This window comes from Rhinoraja longicauda, chromosome 27 (assembly GCF_053455715.1).
Source record: "Rhinoraja longicauda isolate Sanriku21f chromosome 27, sRhiLon1.1, whole genome shotgun sequence".
NCBI classification, from domain to species: domain Eukaryota; kingdom Metazoa; phylum Chordata; class Chondrichthyes; order Rajiformes; family Arhynchobatidae; genus Rhinoraja; species Rhinoraja longicauda.
The window spans coordinates 9,440,488-9,465,290 of record NC_135979.1 but is presented as its reverse complement, the minus strand read 5'-3'; the positions used below and the strand labels follow the sequence as shown (position 1 = coordinate 9,465,290).

The following is a 24,803-nucleotide window of genomic DNA, read 5'->3' as shown; positions in this document are numbered from 1 at the left end:
CCACAGATTCACAACTCTCTGACTGAAAAAGTTTTTCCTCATCTCAGTTCTAAATGGCCTACCCCTTATTCTTAAACTGTGGCCCCTTGTTCTGGACTCCCCCAACATTGGGAACATGTTTCCTGGTTATGCTCCCATTTCATTCTTGCTATCTGGAAGAAAGTAGAGGAGCCTGAAAACTGTGACATCCAAGTTCAGGATCAGCTTCTTCCCTACAACCATCATGCTATTAAACACTACAACCTCCAAATCGGCTCTGAACTATATAGACTTGGGGCTATTATGTTTGGCTTTGCACTACTATTGTTTACTTATTTGTCTGTTTATTTTATATATATATATATATATATATATATATATATATATATATATATATAAACAATAATAGTGCAAAGCCAAAAACAAAAAATGTATATATCGATTTCTCTAACTTGAAGTTACCCTGGCATTCCCTCTCACTCTATCCCTCCCCCACCAAAGTCACACCAGCTTCTCGTTATCATCCAACAAACAGCTAACACAGCCTGTTTCCTTTATCATCGTTACTTCTTTGCATATCTTTCATTCATTGTTCTTTATCTTTCTACATCATCGTCGATATCTCTCGTTCCCCTTATCCCTAACTAATCTGACAAAGGGTCTCGATCCAAAACGTCACCCATTCCTTCTCTCCATTGATGCTGCCTGTCCCACTGAGTTGCTCCAGCTTTTGTGTCTATCTTTGGTTTAAACCAGCATCCGCAGTTCCTTCATTGTTCTGTTTGGGACAATAAAACTGCCTCTTGACTAAAAGTGTCAGTCTTGATTTGGCAAAGGCTTATGAATCAGAAGGTTGAGGTTCATTAATTACAATTGAATGCAAATATAGGCCAACTCTGCCAATCAACCAGTAGGATGCGGCCACACTATAAGAGGCAACATCTTTCAAATGAGATGTTAAATTGAGTCCCTGTCTCAGATTGATATATAATTCCCCAGCTAGCAATTTGTAGTTAAAAAACAAAGAGTTATTTCCAGTGACCAAACCAACATTTAATCGCTCAACTAACATTACTTAGATTATTTCCTCATTTATCCCAGTGTTGCTTGCTGAGTACAAATTGTCCACTGAGTTTCCTACTTAATCACACTAAAGTGATTCTGCGGTCATGCTACACTGTGGAAAGTGCAGCAGATATGATAAGTCAAGTCAAGTCAAGTCAATTTATTTGTATAGCACATTTAAAAACAACCCACGTTGACCAAAGTGCTGCACATCTGACTAGGAAAAAAAGAAACATACAGTGGCAGGCAGGCAGATAAGATGCTGTGCAGATGCTAAATCTTATCAAATCTATCATAAGGTCCTCATTATAATTTTCAGGTCTTTTCACAGGCTCACCCAATCTGTTTCTGCCATCTCATAACTTCTGCTATCTCCACTGTTTCTTCGCTATGGCTCCTCATTCAACATTCCTTTCCCCCATTTTCAGCAGCCCTTTTGTCCATGTATCTGGCTTCCGGAATGTCCTCCTTCTTTCTTTTCTTTTCAAATCTTTTTATTAAATTTCAAAAAATGATAAGCATAACAGTGATATTGATACATAGGGATCAGGATTACATTAACAACAAATGTAACCTACATATTAATCCAGTTTCAAAATACATATAGGGTATAGACCTCCCAGTCTCTATGTAATTATAGATAAAAGGTTAAAAGAGAACTTATATATATTTTAAAAAAGATAAAAAGCGAAAAAATAAAATAAAAATTTCCCCCCCCTAAACTAAAATAAGCAAACAAAAAAAACCAAAAAACAGAATCTGGGCTGCAAAAAAAAGTAAACAGTTTAGACCCCTGTTTGTCGTCAAATCTGTTCTACCAAATAAAGGTAGTCCTCCTTCATTGCATGATCTTCATACCTCCCCCAATACCTTAAATTTTGATTTTAAATATGTCTCTTTCCTCCCCTAGCTTCTTTACATTTGTGTTTATATAATGGTTGCAAATGGTTAATATTTTAATATTCCTCTGTAATGTGCTCAGAGACATTGTCTGTTAATGGAGGGCTGGTGTGTGTGTGAGTGAGAGAGATGCTGGTTTATAAACAAACACAGAGTGCTGGAGTAACTCAGTTGGTCAGGCAGCATCTCTAGAGAACATGGATAAATGACGTTTTGGGTTACGAGCGATCTTCAGACAGATTGTGGTAGGTGGGGATGTGGAAAGAAAGCTGGAAGAGAGGTGGGGCAGGCCAAAGCCTGGTTGGACAAAGGGCAGAGATGAAAAGCAAAAGATGTGAGATAAGAATCAGTTCAGTTCAGTTTATTGTCACGTGTAGGTACAGTGAAAAGCCTTTGTTGAATAGAAGAGGTGCGGATTGAGAAGCCAGAGAAAGGAATATAGGTGGAAGGGGAGGGAGAGGGAGTAACATTATAGACTAAATGTAGAAGCAAAGAACTGCAGATGCTGCTTTATACCAAAGATAGACAGAAAGTGCTGGAGTAACTCAGCATCTTTGCCTAACCCATTGACTTATTCCAGCACATTCTGTCTAACTATAGACTAGATGCCATGGTCTTACTTGCAAATGAGAGAACAACAAAAACCTCCATACCTAATGGTGTCATGTTTATGTGTATCTGATGAAAAGATTGTGTTTATTTATGTGTGAATATACTTATGTCAATGTGAGCTATATCTGCTGAAGATACCTGGAATGCAAAACACTGAATGATGTCTGAGAAATTTAATACTGTTATATTATATGAAAATGAGTGAAATTCAAATTGAGTGTCATTTATGTAAACTGCTCCTAAATGGCTAAATGGAGTGACAACTTCCATAGTTAGTGACATCCCTCTAGATCTCATGCAAATCACAGTCCACCATGGGTACTTACCTCCTCACCATCAACGGGATCTATAGGAGGTGCTGCCTCAAAAAGGCAGCCAGCATTATCAAGGGGGAGTTCAACGAGATCTGGGTGTCCTAGTGCATCAGTCAATGAAAGGAAGCGTGCAGGTTCAGCAGGCAGTGAAGAAAGCCAATGGAATGTTGGCCTTCGTAACAAGAGGAGTTGAGTATAGGAGCAAAGAGGTCCTTCTACAGTTGTACCGGGCCCTGGTGAGACCGCACCTGGAGTACTGTGTGCAGTTTTGGTCTCCAAATTTGAGGAAGGATATTCTTGCTATGGAGGGCGTGCAGCGTAGGTTCACTAGGTTAATTCCCGGAATGGCGGGACTGTCGTATGTTGAAAGGCTGGAGCGATTGGGCTTGTATACACTGGAATTTAGAAGGATGAGGGGGGATCTTATTGAAACATATAAGATAATTAGGGGATTGGACACATTAGAGGCAGATAACATGTTCCCAATGTTGGGGGAGTCCAGAACAAGGGGCCACAGTTTGAGAATAAGGGGTAGGCCATTTAGAACGGAGATGAGGAAGAACTTTTTCAGTCAGAGGGTGGTGAAGGTGTGGAATTCTCTGCCTCAGAAGGCAGTGGAGGCCAGTTCGTTGGATGCTTTCAAGAGAGAGCTGGATAGAGCTCTTAAGGATAGCGGAGTGAGGGGGTATGGGGAGAAGGCAGGAACGGGGTACTGATTGAGAGTGATCAGCCATGATCGCATTGAATGGCGGTGCTGGCTCGAAGGGCTGAATGGCCTCCTCCTGCACCTATTGTCTATTGTCTATTGTCTATTGACCCACACTATCCTGGCCATGCCCTCATTTCACTGCTGCCATCAGGAAGAAAATATAGGTTTGAAAACTCTGACCTCCATGTTCAGGAAGAGCCTCTTCCAAACACCCATCAGGCTCCTGAACACTACAAGTACCAACAAAACTACAAACTCCAAACAGTTTTGGTTGCAGTAAAGACCAAAGATACTAGAGGAACAAGATAGACCACTCGACCCTAAAAACCGTAGTACGTATTGAGTACTGTGTTTACAGACCTGTTGTGCTGCTGCAAGTAAGAATTTTGTTGTTCTGTTCTGGTACATATGACAATTAAATACTCTTGATTCTTCAAGTGTAAGTACAAGAAAGCCATCCATGGCAGTTAGTAATCCTCTTGCTAATTACATGCAGCAGTATGTACACGCACTTTCCAGTAGGTGGCAGGAGCTAGTCATCGGGCTGAGTTTTCCAAATCATGTACTTTTGATGTTCAACGCTTAGGAGAACCATGGTGCCTTTGGAGATTAAACAGTAATCCTCAGTATTGTAGAGCTCTTCCATTTTCTTTGAATTTTGAAGGAAAATGATGGCGACTGACTCAACACAGTCTCTGCTTTCCAGTTGGGAAGGAAATGCACTAGTTTGGCTCATGTTTGCCATCACATGTTTGAAATTCTACCATCGGGCAGACGCCACAAGGCCTTCTACGCCCGCACCTCCAGACTCAGGAACAGCTTCATCCCCAGGGCAATAGCTGCTATGAACCGGTCCTGCTGAGCCGGATGGTCACACCGCACAGGGAACCGGCACAGACCTACTTGAACTTTCTACTGTTTTAAAACTGTTTCTAATTTTGTTTCACTGGGTTGTATAAATTTAGCTAATTAATTTATTGCATCGTATGGAAGGCGCATTCCCAATCTCGTACTCCTGTACATTGACAATAAAGATATATTGTATTGTATTGTGTGTACCGAGGTACAGTGAAAAACTTTTGTTGCGTGCTAACCAGTCAGCGGAAAGACAAGGTGGGCAACACGTGACCTATGCTAGCATCATGGAGTCAGCTGCACAAAGTTATACCAATGTGCGCTTTGAAAATATTCGAGGTTTGCGTCCCAAAGAGATGCTCAGAGCAAATTGATCGTCCATAGAATTACCTCAGTTGGGATCAACTATTTCAGGACAAGTCAAAAATCAATCCTACAACTAGTTGAGCTGTATCTGCTGTAATTGTGGTCTGTTTTTGATGTTCAGTGGTATCCCTGGTACCGAGGGAGATTGACCTGTTGTTACACATTTACCAATGTCCTGGCTTGAGGTCAGCTAAATAGGCAATGACCACATCTAAATAGAGGTTATTCAGATTTGTACAGCTCAGTGTCACGTTAGGAAGAATGTTTACCCACCAAACTACTGTGGAGAGCTCTTTCATGCAGGAGAAGCAGATACTGTAATAATAATAATAATAATACATTTTATTTATATAGCGCTTTTCATATACTCAAAGACGCTTTACAGAGATTTTGAGAACATAGGGAAATTAATAAATAGATAAATAAGTAAATAAATAAATGAACAGTAGGTGAGGTGACCTTCAGTGGTTGAAGGCAGTGCTGAACAGGTGAGACTTCAGCGATGTTTTGAATGTGGTGAGTGTGGGGGAGTCTCTAACGGTTTGGGGTAGTGAGTTCCATAGGGTGGGAGCAGCGATGGAGAAAGCCCTGTCCCAGCTATTTCATGTGGCAGCTATTTCATGCAGGAGAAGCAGCAGCTGCTGATGGCAATGTTTGGGTAAACAGGATCATGGTGAGGACTAGAAAACAATAATTCCACAACTGGTATGAGTGACCAGAGAAACAGATAACTGGGCAGTGCCTAGCGAGGCATTTTCAAAATCAGATGAAAGATTTATTTTCCTTACTCTTGCCCGCAAATGACCTTCATTATTTTTGTTGTTTTCTTTCCTTCTTGACATTTGCAATGGTTTGTTTAATTCCTTTTATTTTGTATGTTGATTATTCTTAATTGTCAAGGTTTCATAAATGGCAGCCATTTGGCTTATTATGCCTCTGTAAACTCTCATGGAAAGCTATACAGTAGTGTTTGTGCAACTCCAATCTGATCTTCCCATTGTCTTGCAACAGTTATATGTGTAAGTTCAACACGTATTCCCTTTTGAAAGTTATTCCTCGTTGCATCTCTTTTTATTCAGATCTAATCAATTTGTAGTAAATTTTCCTCATCACCAAAATATTTTACTTCCTTAAAATAATTTTTAACTGGATGTGGTCATCAGCAACAAGATCAGCCTTTCTCGTCCATCCCTAAATTTTCAATAGTAGCCATTTCAAAGGGTGGTTGACAGCCAACCTACCTAAAGAAAGAAGGACACAAAGTGTCCTGCATGACCCGCTGTAACTCAGCGGGTCATGCAGCATCTCTGGAGAACATGGATCGGTGACATTTCAGATCGGGACCCTTCTTAAGAAGGAATGTTCTCGAGAAATGCTTGTCTTACTCACTGAGATACTCCAACACTTGGCATCAGCAAACAGCGCAGCACCGCATTTTCGACTGCACTGTCCTCCGTCCCCCTGGTGGAGGGGTAGACCTCACGGCCCTTGACAACAGCACATTGCACTGGCTACAGCGCCTGGAGGGCCTAACATAATTTCTGCTGCCCCAAACGCAAGAAGAACAGAACCCCATCCCATCCTTCCCATCCTTTTTTCTAAAGGAGCATCTACAATTCCTAGTTTCACAGAAAGCAGATTCCTGCCCCTATTACCCCACTCCCGGCAATGGTTTGAGAACCAATAAAAAAAAACCAATTATCCAGTAGTTTCCAATGACCATGATTGATGCAAACGTTTAAATTCCAAATAACCACATAAAAAATAGGAGGAGTAGGCCATTTGGCTCTTCAAGCTGATCTTTAATCTCAGCCTAATATTTTCAGCAACATCCATACATCTCTTGATTCACTTAATAACCAAAATATTATCATTGAAAAAATGGGTGTGCACTTTATAGTTGAGGCATCGAGGGATGTAATGGAGGGATGGATAATCTGGAGTTGCTGCAGTGTGCGGCGGTTTCATTCCTGGAGAAAACCGTACGTCGTTGATGGATGGCAATCCTTACCTATGAAGCCGCTCGTGTGTGTTCCCGCACTGCATCTGTATCGAACTGGCCCAGCCTAGTTCTTCACCAAAGGACTGTTGGAAATGAGTTTGAGTTTAGTATTTTGTCGTGTGTTCCGACGTACAGTGAAAAACTTTTGCGTGCTAACCAGTCAGTGGAAAGACGATACAGGTACTCCTTAGCTTCCGATGGGGTTCTGTTCCGAGAAACCCACTGGAAACCAAAAGTATCTTATAGACAATAGACAATAGGTGCAGGAGGAGGCCAATCGGCCCTTCGAGCCAGCACCGCCATTCAATGTGATCATGGCTGATCATTCTCAATCAGTACCCCATTCCTGCCTTCTCCCCATACCCCCTGACTCTGCTATCCTTAAGAGCTCTATCCAGCTCTCTCTTGAATGCATTCAGAGAATTGGCCTCCACTGCCTTCTGAGGCAGAGAATTCCACAGATTCACAACTCTCTGACTGAAAAAGTTTTTCCTCATCTCAGTTCTAAATGGCCTACCCCTTATTCTTAAACTGTGGCCCCTTGTTCTGGACTCCCCCAACATTGGGAACATGTTTCCTGCCTCCAACGTGTCCAACCCCTTAATAATCTTATACGTTTCGATAAGATCCCCTCTCATCTTTCTAAATTCCAGTGTATACAAGCCTAGTCGCTCCAGTCTTTCAACATATGATAGTCCCGCCATTCCGGGAATTAACCAAGTAAACCTACGCTGCACGCCCTCAATAGCTAGAATATCCTTCCTCAAATTTGGAGACCAAAACTGCACACAGTATTCAAGGTGCGGTCTCACTAGGGCCCTGTACAACTGCAGAAGGACCTCTTTGCTCCTATACTCAACTCCTCTTGTTATGAAGGCCAACATTCCATTGGCTTTCTTCACTGCCTGCTGTATCTGCATGCTTCCTTTCATCTGCTTGCACATAACCCATATCCCTCCATTCCCTGCATATCCATCTGCTTATTTTAAAAGCCTATTCAACAGGGAATTCCACAGATTCACAACTCTCTGACTGAAAACATTTTTCCTCATCTCCGTTCTAAATGGCCTACCCATGATTCTTAAACTGTGGCCCCTGGTTCTGGAGTCCCCCAACATTGGGAACATGTTTCTGCCTCTAACGTGTCCAACCCCTTAATAATCGTTTCGATAAGATCCCCTCTCATCCTTCTAAATTCCAGTGTATACAAGCCGAGTCGCTCCAGTCTTTCAACATATGACAGTCCCGCCATTCCGGGAATTAACCTAGTAAACCTATGCTGCACGCCCTCAATAGCAAGAATATCCTTCCTCAAATTTGGAGACCAAAACTGCACACAGTACTCCAGGTGCGGTCTCACTAGGGCCCTGTACAACTGCAGAAGGACCTCTTTGCTCCTCTACTCAACTCCTCTTGTTACGAAGGCCAACATTCCATTGGCTTTCTTCACTGCCTGCTGTACTGCATGCTTCCTTTCAGTGACTGATGCACTAGGACACCCAGATCTAGTTGTACGTCCCCTTTTGCTAACTTGACACCATTCAGATAATAATCTGCCTTCCTATTCTTACCACCAGTGGGTAACCTCACACTTATCGACATTAAACTGCATCTGCCATGCATCCGCCCACTCACACAACCTGTCCAATTCACCCTGCAACCTCATCTTAAGTCGAAATGCATTGAAAACGCACGATCACGTGTCCGGAGGTGAGCAGCGGCTCACTATGGGTCCCTGCCGTTTGCACCATCGCAAAGTCGAACTATCGCAAGTCGAACTATTGTAACCTGGGAAGTACCTGTACATGATTACAATCGTACGATCCATAGTGTATAAAGGGAATAACATGAATAGCGTTTAGTGCAAGATAGAGCCAGTGAAGTCTGATCAAAGGTAATCCGAGGGTCTCCAATGAGGTAGTTCAGGACTGGTCTCTACTTGTGGTAGGATGGTTCAGTTGCCTGATAACAGCTGGGAAGAAACTGTCCATGAACCTGTCCCTGAAATGCCAGCATATGTTACAGGAAAATGAAAAGCAGCCTAGGCTGGAGCAACCATGACTGGCAAAGTACACTGAGCCATTCAGTCTGAAGTAGGGTCGTGACCCGAAACATCACCCATCCATCTTCTCCAGAGATGTTGCCTGACCCACTGAGTTAATCCAGCACGTTGTTTCCCTTTGGTGTAAACTAGCATCTGCAGTTCCTTTTTTTCTACATTCTCAATAGAAACTAAAAACTGTCATCAGATACATTTTGACCCTGTTTGTCTATAAAATACTGTGGTTTTTTATGTCGTTTTAAATGGAGCCTTTTATCTACAATTCTTCCTCCTGAAGAATTTAGCCAATGCTACATACCAGTTCCACAAGCATTAATTTACCCTCCAGCACTTAATAACCTTTGCTGTAGATCTTCAGTATGATTTGACCCATGATTAAATCCCCACAAACTCATTCCCTTACAACCACAATCAAGAATTCATTACACCCATCTGAACTTGTTACTGAAACCATAGCAATAGTATTTGCTGACATCATAATTACATATTCAGTGAGTACTTTGTGATAAAACGTCTGATTTTATTTCAAAGGTAAAGATTTGTGAGTGTTCAAATGCAATTATCTTTCATATGAAATTCCTTTACCTGCAATTTTGACCAGATAATTTTAGACTGTATAATTTTTTGATTAAGATATCGTGGAGTAATTTTACCTTCTTCCTGCATAGACTGGAATGAATTATCTGTATACATATATTTTCAGGTTTTTTTCCTGTCTCAAAATCTACTGATATACTGTAATTTTAACTGATCTTTAATAACTTGCCCAATGACCTGGTCATCCTGTGAGCGTCAATGTGGCAAGTCTTGATCAGCTTCTCTACCACTAAGGGCATTACATCTCAAACCTTGTTCCCACTTTCCAATGGTAGAGATACGGACATCATGATTAGTTACATGGAGACATAAAGAACTGCAGATGATGGAATCTGGAGCAAAACACAAAGTGCTGGAGTAACGTAGCAGGTCAGGCAGCATCTGTGGATTGGCGATATTTCAGGTTGGGGCCCCTCTTCAGACACTTCTGACTGAAGAAGGATCCGACCCAAAACATCACCTATCTATTCCCTCTGCAGATGCTGCCTGACCTGCTGAGTTAATCCAGTACTTTGTGTTTTGCTCAAAATTAGTTACATACTTTATCAAATCTCTGAGCTATAACTAATTAACTGGACAGGTCAAGAATCAAGAATGATTCAATTTCACATGTAACTCACAAGTATAACCGTGAAGTATACTTGAAAAGAATATATTGCTCTCTCTACTATCAGCCACTTAGGAGGGTGTGTCCTACAGTTTACTCCCTAATCTGGTAAGCAGTTTTGCTTTCTGTTAGGCAGTGATCACAAGACTTACGTTGCGTAAGGATCAGGGCTTTGGTCACGGAAGTCAGTAAGTCCCTGCACAAGATTTACAACCCAGTGAGAGATGATCTGGTGAAGTAATTGTCTGCACCCTCTCGACCAAAGGTTTCAGGTAAGAAAATCATACTGAATGTTTAACATAATCCCGTTGAAAGCTTTCAGTTACACTCTCCTGTTGTAAAGGTGTGTCAGGTATAAGCTGTTTTGTTCGCCCAATTGTTTACCTGCAATTGTTCCTGAAAACCAAGTGATGTGGAAAGTCGAATAATCCAAACATAAAGCTGAGAGGAGGTGGAATAAAAGGGAACAGTGGAGGGTGGAGAGAGGGGAAATGAGGAGCAGGAGTGTGAGAACAGTTTACAGTTTACAATTTAGTTTATTGTCACATGTACCGAGGTACAGTGAAAAGCTTTTGTTGCGTGCTATGCAGTCAGCAGAAAGACAATACATAATTACAATCAAGCCATTTACAGGGTATAAATACATGATAAAGGAATAACGTTTAGTGCAAGGTAAAGCCATCAAAGTCTGATCAAGGATAGTCTGAGGGTCACCCAAGAGGCAGATAGTAGTTCAGCACTGCTCTCTGGTTGCGGTAGGATGATTCAGTTGTCTGAAAACAGCTGGGAAGAAACTGTCCCTGAATCTGGTGGTGTACGTTTTCACACTTCTATACCTGATGGGAGAGGGGAGAAGAGGGAGTGGCGAGGGTGCTAGGATAAACAAGGGAGGAGGAGGAACAGAGTGTGATGGATTACAGAACAAGGGGAGGAGAGTTGAAGAAGGAGGAACTTGCAGGGCAATGTGTGCCAAGAGGGAATTGAGACAGCAGGAAGGAGGAGAATGGAATATGGAACGGCAAAGTTTTAAAGGGAGAGAAAGGAAACAAGGGAAAAACAGCAGGGACTGCAGAGAGCGCAGAGAAGATTGATGCAAAGACTTGAGAGCCTGAGTTATAGGCAGAGCTTGTGCAGGCTAGGATTTTATTTCTTGGAATGCGGAAGACTCACAAAAGGTCATCTTGATAAGTGAATGCTCATGATCATTGATCATTAAGGGCATAGATAGGGTGAATGCACACAATCTTTTCCCCAGCGTTGAGAACTAGAAGACATAGGTTTAAGATGAGAGGGGAAAGATTTCATAGGAACCTGAGGTGGCATCTTTTTCCACACAGAGGGCGGCAAGTACATGGAATCAACTACTAAACAAAGTGGTTGAGGCATATACAGTAACAATATGTAAAGATATTTGGACAGGTACATAGATGCGAAATGTTCGACGGCAGGTAAATGGACTAGCTTAGATGAGCACTTGGTCAGCATGGATGAGTTGGGCTGAAGGGTCATCATCTGTGCTGTGTCTCTATGCTGTGTCTCTGTGGTCCTATGACTCTATAACTGACATCTAACTTCATAAAACACAGAAGGACTTCATTTTAACTAAAAATGATCAGTCACAACAAAGCTCACAATTTGGACATTTCTGACAATCTGGAATTCAATCGTGCACCAGCCACCCATAGCACTGACAATGACAAACGATAACAACCATAGGAGTGAAATTTGTGCAAATGGATCCCTGCAGTATGTTGTGTATGGCGTAGCCAAGACTGGGCAATGTATGTCAGTCTGAAGAAGGGTCCCAACCCAAAACGTTACCTATCCATGTTCTCCCGAGATGCTGCTTGACCCGTTGAGTTATTGAGTTATTGAAGCACTTTGTGTCCTTTTGTGCAAACCAGCACCTGCACTTACTTGATTGATGATGTTCCGTTTAGTTTCACTCCAATTATCTCTAACTTCTTCATCATTTGAACTGATCCAGTATTTTTAAGATGTCTTCCATCTTGCATCTTCCCTTTCACATTGTGACCATTCTTTCTCCAGGGGATTGTGAGTGACCATGGTTAGGGAGGGGAAGGGCACTATTGTCATTGGATATTCACGCAAATGTGTTACCAAGTAAGGGATGACTGAAGACCCTTGAGAACAGGAACCCTTGCAGATTTATTTCACTCCTCAGTTCAGGAAAAGAAGACCATTTCATTCATGTTCACCATCTCTAAACTAAAGTTTTTAGTTTTAGTTTTAGTTTTAAAGATTCAGTGTGGAAACAGGCCCTTCAGGCCACTGAATCTATGCCGACCAGTGATCCCTGCACACTAACACCATCCTACACACATGGGACAATTTATAATTTTACCAAAGCCTATTAACATACAAACCTCTACGTCTTTAGGGTGTGGGGGGAAACCAGAGCACCTGACCCATGCAGGTCACAGGGAAAATGTACAAACTCCATACAGACAGCACCCGTGGTCAGGATCGAACCCGGGTCTCTGGCATTGTAAGGCTGCACCACCATGCCGCCTAACTGAACAAAACTAAAATCAGGAAGTGTGCCACGTAAAAATCCCCTTAGGAGCATCTTTTCCAATCACTGAAATTCAACAGCAAAATACTGGATGAGAAAATCAGTTCAACAGTGAATTAAATGTAAGAAAAAATGTGTATCTGTCACAAATACATAATTCCTCTTTAAATAACCTCAATCCAGTAATGTAACAATAGCAACAGCTAATTTGAACAAGATCGCACAAAAGCACTGCAATCGATATCTGTTTTCCATGTGATGTTGGCTACAGTATAGATATTGGCTAGAACACAAGAAAAAGAGTCAGAAAGAGGCCGTTGACCTTTTTTGTTCTGCCATTTAATAAGATTAATCCTGATCTTTTAGCTCAGTACCACTTGTCTGCCTTTTCCTTAACATCCAAAGATACACCAATCGGCTTTGAATCTGTTCATTGACTCAGTCTGAAGAAGGGTCCCTGCGCAAAATGTCGCCTGTCCATTCACTCCACAGGTGATGCCTGGCCTGTTGAGTTACTCCAGCACTTTTTGTTTTGTTCACTTACTAAACGCCCACTGGTTACTTGGGTTGTAAAAGCCAAAAAGCTGATACACACTGGACAAAGCAATTTCCTCTCATTTCTGTCCTGAATGTTCAACCTCTTCCTCTGAAACTGTGACTCTTGGTTGAAGACACCCAGGCCGGGGCAAGATCAACTCCACCTCTCCTCCCTCAGACGCCCTATGAATCTTGTACATTTTCATGAAATTATCTCTTCTAAACTCAGGAGAGTGCAGACCTGTAAACTAATCTTTAGTGAGATCTCAATCTTAGGTTGACAACCTCGTAACCAGGTTGCAGGGTAACTTGGACAGGTTGTGTGAGTGGGCGGATGCATGGCAAATGCATTTTAATGTGGATGTGTGAGGTTATCCACTTTGGTGGTAAGAATAGGAAGGCAGAGTATTATCTGAATGGTGTCAAGTTAGGAACAGGGGACGTACAACGAGATCTGGGTGTCCTAGTGCATCAGTCACTGAAAGGAAGCATGCAGGTACAGCAGGCAGTGAAGAAAGCCAATGGAATGTTGGCCTTCATAACAAGAGGAGTTGAGTATAAGAGCAAAGAGGTCCTTCTGCAGTTGTACAGGGCCCTAGTGAGACCGCACCTAGAGTACTGTGTGCAGTTTTGGTCTCCAAATTTGAGGAAGGATATTCTTGCTATTGAGGGCGTGCAGCGTAGGTTTACTAGGTTAATTCCCGGAATGGCGGGACTATCATATGTTGAAAGACTGGAGTGACTAGGCTTGTATACACTGGAATTTAGAAGGATGAGAGAGGATCTTATCGAAACGTATAAGATTATTAAGGGGTTGGACACGTTAGAGGCAGGAAACATGTTCCCAATGTTGGGGGAGTGCAGAACAAGGGGCCACAGTTTAAGAATAAGGGGTAGGCCATTTAGAACTGAGATGAGGAAAAACGTTTTCAGTCAGAGAGTTGTGAATCTGTGGAATTCACTGCCTCAGGAGGCAGTGGAGGCCAATTCTCTGAATGCATTCAAGAGAGAGCTGGATAGAGCTCTTAAGGATAGCGGAGTCAGGGGGTATGGGGAGAAGGCAGGAACGGAGTACTGATTGAGAATGATCAGCCATGATCACATTGAATGGCGATGCTGGCTCGAAGGGCCGAATGGCCTCCTGCTGCACCTATTGTCTATTGTCTATTGTCTATTGTCAAAGTCAGCAACGCAAAGGAGATAGTGATCGACTTCAGACAGCGGAGCGGCACACATACTCCAATATACATTGACGGTGCCAAAGTAGAGATGGTTGAAAGTTTCAAGTTCCTCGGAGTAAATATCACCACTTTTACCAGCTGCAGATGCATTGTAGAAAAGATGTTATCGGGATGCATTCCAGCATGGTTTGGGAACAGCTCCACCCAAGACCACACAAATTTGCAGAGAATTGTGTTCACAGCCCAGGCCAACACACAAACCAACCTCCCTAGCATTGACTTCATCTACCTACACCTCACGCTGCCTCGGCAAGGCCACCAGCGTAATCAAGGACGAGTCTCACCCTGGTCACTCCCTTGTCCCCCATCTCCCATCAGCCACAAGGTACAGATGTGTGAAAACGCATACCTCCGGATTGAGGGACAATTTCTTCCCAGCTGTTATCAGGTAACTGAGCCATCCTATCAACATCTAGAGAGCAGACCTGAGCGACCATCTACCTCATTGGAGACGCTCAGACTATTTTTAATCAGACTTTACTGGACTCATTCCCTTTATACTGTATCTGTACACTGTGGACGGTTCGATTGTAATCATGTGTAGTCTTTCTGCTGACTGGGTAGCAAGCAACAACAAATATTTTCACTATACCTCGGCGCAGGTGACAATATGTTAAACTAAACTAATCTATCCTCTGTCATGTTAGCCTCACTTTCCAAAGGAAGTCAATAATGACCAACAGACTAGAGCGATCCAATTCAACACGAGGGGAATCTCTGTACATAATTCTACACTTGCCAAAGAAGTCTTCCCCGGAAGAGGTCAAAACAGCCTATAGGTAAGACTATGAAGAGGTACAATCAAATCTTGTTGCACTGTTTAATATGAATGAAAGAGATTTATTTTCTCTTTTCTCTTTTTTTGCATCATTGTCACATTTTCTTGGTACTTTTAAGATTGTTTCCCCATGCATTTCTGCTGACCGCAGTTTTCAAACCCCTTGCCTCACCAGTTTATTTGGGCAGGAGCTGTCCGCAACCTTCTGTATGAAGATGCATTTTTGGGCGACACAGTGGCACACCAGTAATTTTTGCTGCCTTACAGCGCCAGAGACCCGGTTTGATCCTGACTACAGATGCCGGTTGTACATTCACCCTGTGACTGTATAGGTCCTCTCCGTTTCGGGCCGAGACCCTTCTGCAGACTCTCAGTCTGAAGAAGGGTCTCGACCCGATACGTCACCTAATCCTTTTCTCCTGAGATGCTGCCTGACCCGCTGAGTTACTCCAACATTTCGTGTCTACCTTTGGTGTAAACCAGCACCTCCAGTCCCTTCCTACACATAGAGTTTGGATAACTCAGATTGCACTGTGGGATGGACTGGCCACGCCAATTTAGTATCCAAGCCAAGGGAAGGAGGCTTTGTGGGAGGGAGTAGGGTGAAGCAATGTTGAAGAAAGTCGGAACAAGGAGGGTTGATGCTTTAGTTCAAAGTATTTTTTTTGTCTACTGTCGATGGGTCTGATTGCTTTGCAGGAAGTTGGCACTGAGGTACCACCCTGATAAAAATCCAGATGACCCTTCAGCAGCCGAGATATTCAAGGAGATAAACAGAGCCCACACCATACTCGCTGATGAAAAGAAGAAGTACATCTACGACTCGTATGGTTCAGCTGGGCTGCACCTGGCCTCCATGCTTGGGGAGGATGGAGAGAACTTCCTGGCCTCGCAGAGCAACTGTTGCATGAAGGTGAGCAACAGTCTTGGCCCTCGTGCCTGGCGCTGCCAGCGGTTTCCACTTCTGAACCATATTGCACTTTCACAAATCCGATATATGTAATTAAAGTGATTTGTTGGACTATTGGGCTGAGGAAGCGGTTGATCGAAACATCTGCATTTAAGCTCCCGCGTAGCCTGACTCTGTCACTGCATGTGAATTGTTTGCTTGTCTTACAGTTTGTGAGCTTCTTCTGTATGATCATCACGTGTTGTTGCTGCTGCTTGTGCTGCTGTTTCTGCTGTGGCAAATGTTTGCCGAAAGAGGAAAAATGCAATCACATGCCAGAGGACCATCCCATGCACACAAGTAAGGAACATCGTTGGTAAAGATGTGCATGACCTATTCAAAAGGACTACTGCCCAGAAATGTTATTACATTGCATCGAACTTGGAGACGTGTGTACAATTTTATTAACCTTACCTAAAAAGGATGTCCTTTCTATGGAGGGAGTCTTAAGGTCATAAGAATAGGAGTAGAATTAGGCCATTCCACTCATTAAGTCTACTCCGCCATTCAATCATGGGTAATTTATCTCTCCCTCCTAACCCCATTCTCCTGCCTTCTCCCCATAACCTCTACACCTGTACTAATCAAGAATCTATCTATCTCTGTCTTAAGAAAGCCAGGAAAGATTCACCAGACAGGTTTAAGGGATGGGAGGTCTATTGTATGAGATGAGATCCTATAGAATAGACATCTAGTCTCTTGAGTCCAGAAGAGTGAAAGGTATCCTCATGGCAATAATTTTGTTTCTGAGGTCTTGACTCTAAGGTGTGGAGAAAATGTTTCCCCCTGAGGAATCTAGATAATAGGGATCTCAAAATAAGAAGTAAGGCCAGCTTTGTCAAGGCCTGCCTTCCTGCTCTCTCTCCACTTATCACTGCAACAATAAACTCCTCCCTGTCCACTGGCATCGTCCCGCCATCCCTCAAAATCGCTGCTGTCACCCCCATTCTGAAAAAACCTGGTCTCAACCCTGACACTTCAACTTCAACCCAAACAACTTCAGACCAATCTCCAATCTACCCTTTCTGTCCAAAGTTTTGGAACGTGCTGTAGCTTCCCAACTCAAATACCACCTCTCTACCAATAACCTGTATGAAACTTTCCAATCCGGATTCCGCTCCAAACACTGTACTGAAACTGCACTCCTCAAAATCACAAACGACCTTTTCCTCTCCTCCGACGCTGGCAACCTCAACATCCTCATCCTACTTGACCTCAGCGCCGCCTTTGACACCATAAATCACTCCATTCTCCTCACCCGACTTGAAACCTCCTTTAACATCACCGGCACAGCCCTATCCTGGTTCAAATCTTACCTCTCTGATAGGCACCAGTTCATCTCCATTAACAACTGTAAATCCCCCACCGCTCCCCTCCCCCAAGGTGTCCCCCAAGGCTCAGTCCTTGGCCCCCTCCTCTTCATCCTCTACCTGTTCCCCCTTGGTCAATTAATCCACCGTCATGGTCTCAACTTCCACTGCTTCGCCGATGATATCCAGCTCCTCATCTGCACCAAGTCAATCTCCACCACCACACACTCTACACTGACAAACTGCATCACTGAAATAAAATCTTGGCTTCAATCAAATTTCCTCAAACTCAACTGCAACAAATCTGAAATCATCATCATTGGTCCAAAAACGCTCACCAAATCCACCCAAAACTTCATCCTCAACATTGATGGTCTCCCAGTATCCACCTCCCCTCACATCCGGAATCTTGGAATCATCTTTGATCAAACCCTCTCCTTCGACAAACACATCAAACACATCACAAAGACAGCCTTCTTCCACCTCAAAAACATCGCCCGTCTCCGTCCATCCCTCTCCTCCACAGCTGCAGAAACCCTCATCCACGCCTTCATCACCTCCCGTCTGGACTACTGCAACAGCCTCCTCTATGGCGCACCTTCAAAAATCATCAGTAAACTTCAATACATTCAAAACTCCGCTGCCCGTCTACTCACCCACACCCCGATCCGTGACCATATCACCCCCGTCCTTTACAAACTCCACTGGCTCCCCATCCCCCAGAGAATCCAGTACAAAATCCTCCTCATGATCTACAAAGCCCTCCATAACCTGGTCCCATCCTACCTGACTGACCTCCTCCACAGGCACACTCCCACCTGCACCCTCCGCTCTGCTGCTGCCAATCTCCTATCCCCCCCCCCCCCCCCCCTCCGGACCAAACTCAGATCCTGGGGGGACAGGGCTTTCTCTATCGCTGCTCCCACCCCATGGAACTCACTACCCCAAACCGTCAGAGACTCCCCCTCACTCACCACATTCAAAACATCACTGAAGTCTCACCTGTTCAGTACTGCCTTCAACCACTGAAGGTCACCTCACCTTCTTTATTTACTTATTTATCTATTTATTCACTTCCCTATGTTCTTTAAATCCCTGTAAAGCGTCTTTGAGTGTATGAAAAGCGCTATATAAATGTAATGCATTATTATTATTATTATTATATAGGAGAGGTTTCTTCAATCAATAGAATGGGATAAAGATTCTCCAAATGGAGGGCTGAAAATGGTTCTTATTGATTGAAGGATTTAAATGTTAAGCAATGTTCACTAGATTCTCGAATTTAACTTGAAACGTTTGCATCAAATGCTACCATTGAACCATGTTTGAATTCTTACTGAGTGTAACACACATTGCTTTAATGCCTTTTCACTGAATATTTAATTTATTTTCTATTTCAGATGAATCAAACATTATTCTGGCTCAACCATATACCGTGAACAGAGAAACAACTCCATTAACCCAAGAGTTTGATCACAGCCAGAACGCAGTTAAATAAGAAATTAGATATTTTGCTTTCAGTGGAGATTGCAGGCTGCTTCAACCTTTGAAAACTTGGTAGAATCTTTAACACAAGCCACTATTCTCCATCATCTGACGTTTGACAAAGAAGCCTTAAGGGTTTGAAGCACAGAAGACCATTTGGTCCAGGAAGTTCATTGCACCCATAGAGCATGTAAAATCTACTCTATCGTGGACTATTGTCATGTAGAGGTGGAACTACATTGGACTGAACAGTGTGTTCACCAAGTCATTTTGTCCTCAGTCTCCAAAACCCCAAATCACCCTTGATACTCTCACTTCCATGCTCAAAGCCATTTTGAATCCTTAAGAAAACCATCATCATTTCTCTGCAGGTAAACCAAAGCCTTGCTGCCTACATTATTAGCTTTCATTACTCTAAAAAGGAAACATCAGCTTCCATGGAGCATTTGACGAGATAAGTTTTGGTTTACTTGCCGAATGAGTACCCATTCATTTATTTCCCCTTTGTCCTTGAAATTTAATTGGATTAAGAGGTGGGATTAGAAATTCATATTTTACTAGACCCCTTCAGAACAAATTCATAACGTGAAACTGAAAATTGGATTAACATGAAGGAGAGCAAAATGTGCACACACAGTATAGGAAACAGATCATCTCGTTTCTTGGCAAGACTTTTATACTCTTTAACACTTCTTCCAGTGTAAAAAAACCCGGATTAACTGAACCAACAAATTACATCCATCTGTAGCGAGATTTTCAACTTTGGTGTTTTTAAGAATAATACTTATATGCTCACAAAACAACCAGATTCAGCCCCCTTAAACACTACCGTTAAATGGACGATCAAACTTTAGTGAAATTCATGCATTACAGCCCACATCTCCATTGTAAATTTAAAATGTCTTGGTGACTTAGGAGACTGCTTATTATTGATCATAGCAAGAGCAAGAGAAGGTTAGAATAAGTTTTGAGTTTATATTTTGCAATTGCCGGGTAAGAGAAATCATTTTAACACAGGCAAATATTACAACTAACTTATGAACAGGAAGGGCCCACAAGAAAGCAATGAGATAAATGGCAAGTTAGCCTGCTTTTTTTGGTAGGATATATAGTGTACAGGACGTAGAGAGAAATACATTCTCTTCTTTCAAAGGTGCGATGATCTGATATGTCCATTTGAGAGAGATTGGACCTTAGTTCAACGATTCTTCAGAAAGACAGAATCTATCACTTCCTGGTTCATGGCCTCTGACTCAGAGGCACGAATGTTTCCAATGAGCCATAGCTGTTTGATTTTTGTAAACTCCATGAAGTTATTGCTTTGCTTCATAAATAAAACTAGGCAATAATTTCTGGGGATTAATTCTGTTATTTAATGATTCCTAGGATGGCAGGTAAACTGCATGAGGTGAGACGAAGTTTACTAGGTTTATTTTTGTTGCACCCATTTCTCCCACTATCTCCCTCCTTTCCCATTCTTCCTGTCCACATCTACCTCTATCCCTTTCTCTGGGCTTCACATTTTACGCCTCTTCCCTCCTTATCTCACGGCCTTTTGTCTTCTTTTCATCTCTGGCCTTTGTCCACTCATCTGCCGATCAAACCTTGCATCCACCCTTCACTTGTCAGGCTTTGTCCCGACCCCACCTCTCTTCTAGTTTTCTTCCCCCTACACACAGTCAGTCTGCAGAAGGGTCCCGACCTGAAACGTTCCCTATTCATCTCTTCCAAAGACGCTGCCTAACCTGCTGAGTTGCTCTCGCACTTTGAGTCCTATCTTTGCTGGTGTTTAGAAGAATAAAGAAAGGGTCTAACTGAACCTTCTAAAATTCTGACCGAGCAAGACAGGATGTGAGGAGAACGTGTCTCCAGACTGAGGTATCAAGGAGGAGAGGTCAGAGTCTCAGGTTATGGAGCAAGAGACTGAGATAAGAAATTTCCTCTCTCACAGGGTGGTGAATCTGCAGAATTCTTACCGTAGATGGCTGTAGGGACAGGTTGCGGAAACAATTTAAGGAGAAATTGTTCTCCTTTGGCATCAGGGGACAGAGAGCAGGAATATAGCATTGTTATTGATGAACAGCCATAATCACGCTGAGAAACAGAGCATACTGAATCACACTGAAAAACAAGGACTGAATGGCTTACTCCTGCTAGTATTTCCTATGTTCAGTTGTAAGCCTTTAGGTGAGAGTTTAAAGAAGACGAGCGGGGAAATTTTCTTTTTACACAGAAAATGGTAGGTAGCTGGAATGCGTTGCCAAGGGTGGTGATGGAGACAGGTACAATTAGGGTATTTAAGAGGCATTTAGATAGTGCTGCAATAACTCAGCGTATTAGGCAGCATGTCTGGAGGACATGGAAAGGCAACATTTCTGGCTGGGACAACAGTTCTTCAGACTGTGAGACTGATGGACACGTGGTTACACAGGGAATGCTGGAACATGAATCACATGCAGGCGGAGGAGATTAGTTTAACTTGGTATCGCGTTTGGCATGGACACTGTGGGCCAAAGAGCCTGTTTCTATGCTGTACTGTTCTCCGCCCTATGTATACAGTGTTAAGTGAGTTGTGAATAATGTAAGTCTAGAAGGAAATGAAGATGAAGTTGAGGAATAAATCAGCGATTTAAAAAAAAAGATGCTGCACTGGAGATACGAGAGGGTAACATTTGCCGCACGGTGAAACTACCCAAAGAGCTGGTCACTGATGTGAAAAGGCACTAAATTATCTGCATGTGACTTCATCAGCCATGAACGCAGGGTTGAAGTAGCCGTGTGACACAGATGGTGGAGTTATCACTGTTAATGTCAGGACCGAGGCAGATAGTTCAAATGTCTCAATCACTTGTCACTAGACTGAAACAGCACACGCTGAAAGGAATTGATTTACAAGTTGTGGGGGTGGAAGGCAGTATCGGTATTTTTAAACCCAAACCTGAAACACATCCACTCCCACCCTCGCCATGGTCACGGGGGTGACGGGGACTTAGTTATTGTGTGGGCAGTCACAACTTTTTATAGAACTTGGGAAGATTGATTCCTTCTGCTTTGTGGTCAATGGGACTTTAACTTAACACATCGAGGGCAGCCATCTCTAATTCCACCGAGAGGGCCAGGTAACGTCATCAGCTAGGCCTGAACCCACAAGCTTCTGACTCAGGCGAGAGACATATCCTGTGATGTACAGCCGACCTCTATGAAGCTGTTCACCAGCGGTGGCAGAATTCCTGGGCAGAATCGCACAGATAGCTAACCGGACGTGATGAATGTACTGCGGACGTGATGAATGCACTGTGCTGCGAAGCTCTAAAAAAGTGGTGCTGCCTCGCAGTGGCTGAGATTAAGTGGGACCTTATCTCCGTTAGTTTTTTTTAAAGAAATTGCAACAGTTATTACAGTAACCGTGGAGCTGTGCAATTGGCATGTGAAATACAGAGGTGGCTCTTAGAGTTATTTATTCACAAAATGCTGGAGTAACTCAGCAGGTCAGGCAGCATCTCAGGAGAGAAGGAATGGGTGACGTTTCGGGTCGAGACCCTTCTTCAGCTCTCTGTCCCTTGATACCTAAGGAGAACAAATTCTACTCGAAGGGTCTTGACCCGAAACGTCACCCATTCCTTCTCTCCTGAAATGCTGCCTGACCTGCTGAGTTACTCCAGCATTTTGTGAATAAATACCTTCGATTTGTACCAGCATCTGCAGTTATTTTCTTATACTGTCTCTTAGAGTTAGTCTTTAAAAGCCCAGGCCTTTAAATGGAGTTGCTTGTAAATGCACCAATTCTTAAGAGTGCAAAGTTTCCCAATCTAAATCAGCATTCAGTTGACGGGAGTGCTTGGGCAGGATAGGTGGCTTTTGAGACGCGCTTTAAAAACGCCACCATACTGTTTCAAACTTCCTGTGTCACTGTCAGTGTGTGCATGTGACCTTCAGCAGGGCCAGTCCACATCATTTCCATTTATGTTTATGTGCTGATATCGGAGCTTGCCTAAGTGAGCAGTGAGACAATTAAGGTCAAGGACTGTCAGTATATTCTGATGCATCTTTAATGAGTGCCGCAGATGTACATAGAATTCCTTTTAACCTTTCTAGCGGTGTTTCACCTCTCAGCACTGCGATTCTCACCAGTCCTTTCGCCTCTTGCCAAGTAATTCACCTGGTGTTGCCAATTCTCGATTGGGCGAAACAAGACAATTGGGAAATGGTGGAAATCTTCCTAACCAGACCGAGGTGTTATTCTGCATTTCCCACTTCCGGAGTGGCACTCTTAGTACACTCAGTGGCGCAGCGGTAGAGTTGCTGCCTTACAGTGCCAGAGACCCGGGTTCGATCCTGACTACGGGCGCTCTCTGTATGGAGTTTGTACGTACTCCCCGTGTGGGTTTTCTCCAGGGGCTGCGGTTTCCTCCCACACTCCAAAGGCGTACTGGTTTGTAGGTTAATTGGCTTTAGTAAAAAATGAAATTTGTCCCTACTGTGCAGTGTGTGCTAGTGTGCCAGGAACTCAGAGCATAGCTAGCAATGTCGACTCACAAGCAATGTGCCCTACTCCATTATAGAAGGCAATAAATAGCTCCACATCATGTGTTCAACAACTGCTAAATAATTGAAACTCGGAGTCATAGAATGACAAAATAAAAAAGGAAGCCATTTGGCCCATCACATTGCTACTGACCTAAAAAAGAGCTGTTGAGATTAGTCCAAGTATTTATTAAACATATCAAGGGTTTTTGTCTCAGCTAACAGTTCAGACAGTGTTCCAGACCCAACATAATTCTGGTGAAATCATACTTCCTCAATATATCTGAAATTCTTCTATTTAATTGTATTAAAACTCTATAACCTGGTTATTACCTTTTCTGTGCTAAATGAAAACGATCCTGTCTATTCATCCAAGCTCTTACATACTACAATTAAATCTCTCCTCAGCCTCCTCTACTTCAAAGCAAACTTCCCATTTTAGATGATTCTCCCTCACAATTAAACCTCTCTCAAAGCAGTCCGAGAGATCTCCTCTGAACTGTCAATAATAAGTTGGTGCACTTGTGGATGGAGAGAAAGGTTAAAGGATACAGAAGAATATTGATCAGGATATTGGATATTGGCAAGTCACATTGCAGAGTATAAAATCTTGGTTCGTCTACATTTCGGATATTGAGCACAGTTCTGGCCACCGTGTTGCAGGTAGGATGTGGAGGCTTTGGAGAAGATGCAGAAGATGTTCAAGAGGGATCACCCAAAACGTCACCTATCCATGTTCTCCAGAGCTGCCTGACCCACTGAGGTACACCAGCTTTTTCTGTCCATCTTCGGTTTAAACCAGCGTCTGCAGTTCCTTCTTACACCCTTCTATTGAACACTGAATGTCTGGTATATACCACAAAAAACAAATGACCTGCATTGAGATCTTTGGAAATGGAGTTTGTACTTTCTCCAAGTCTGTGGTTTCATTTGGTTTCCTTCCCCATCCTAAAAATGTGCTCATACTTAATTAGCTACTGTAAATTATCCTCAGTGCAGGGGGTTGGTAGGAGCATCAAGGTTGAATTGACATGGAATTGAGAGACAAAAGATTATTGGGAAGTTAATGGTGGGTTGGGAATGATGGTTCTGAGTCGATGGTCTGAATTGGCCCCTCTGTGTTATAAGGAAATGTAAATAGAGTACCCTGCTACAAAGAGTCCACCAGTCACTATGACTCCTTTTGATCAACTTCCTTTGCTCTCTGCCTCTCAGCCAAGCTTGGATCCAATTACCTACTTAGACTACACAAGGAAGTTTACTTTATAGACGTGTACCTTTGTCAAAAGCCTTGATCAATTTCATCAAGTGTACTACTCCCATCACTCCTCCTTCTAACCTCCTCAACTATTAGCACCCCCCGTGAGAGGCTCTA

At 43.0% G+C, this 24,803-nt stretch overlaps 1 protein-coding gene across 1 annotated transcript; it reads left to right on the top strand.

Annotated features, from left to right (window-relative positions):
• Positions 1-10,246: 10,246 nt before the first annotated feature.
• Positions 10,247-20,243, top strand: LOC144606788 (dnaJ homolog subfamily C member 5-like). The gene is made up of 5 exons (XM_078423148.1): positions 10,247-10,340; positions 15,030-15,161; positions 15,860-16,073; positions 16,280-16,409; positions 18,820-20,243. The coding sequence occupies exons 2-5, from the start codon at positions 15,055-15,057 to the stop codon at positions 18,915-18,917; spliced, it is 549 nt and encodes a 182-aa protein (XP_078279274.1). The 5' UTR covers positions 10,247-10,340; positions 15,030-15,054; the 3' UTR covers positions 18,918-20,243.
• The last annotated feature ends 4,560 nt before the right edge of the window (positions 20,244-24,803 follow it).

Excerpts from the sequence above, each read along its gene's own strand:
- LOC144606788 (XM_078423148.1), top strand. The coding sequence starts at position 15,055 with ATGACCAACAGACTAGAGCGATCCAATTCAACACGAGGGGAATCTCTG. Across the intron at positions 15,162-15,859 it reads GAGGTCAAAACAGCCTATAG|GAAGTTGGCACTGAGGTACC; the intron begins GTAAGACTATGA and ends ATTGCTTTGCAG. Across the intron at positions 16,074-16,279 it reads AGAGCAACTGTTGCATGAAG|TTTGTGAGCTTCTTCTGTAT; the intron begins GTGAGCAACAGT and ends CTTGTCTTACAG.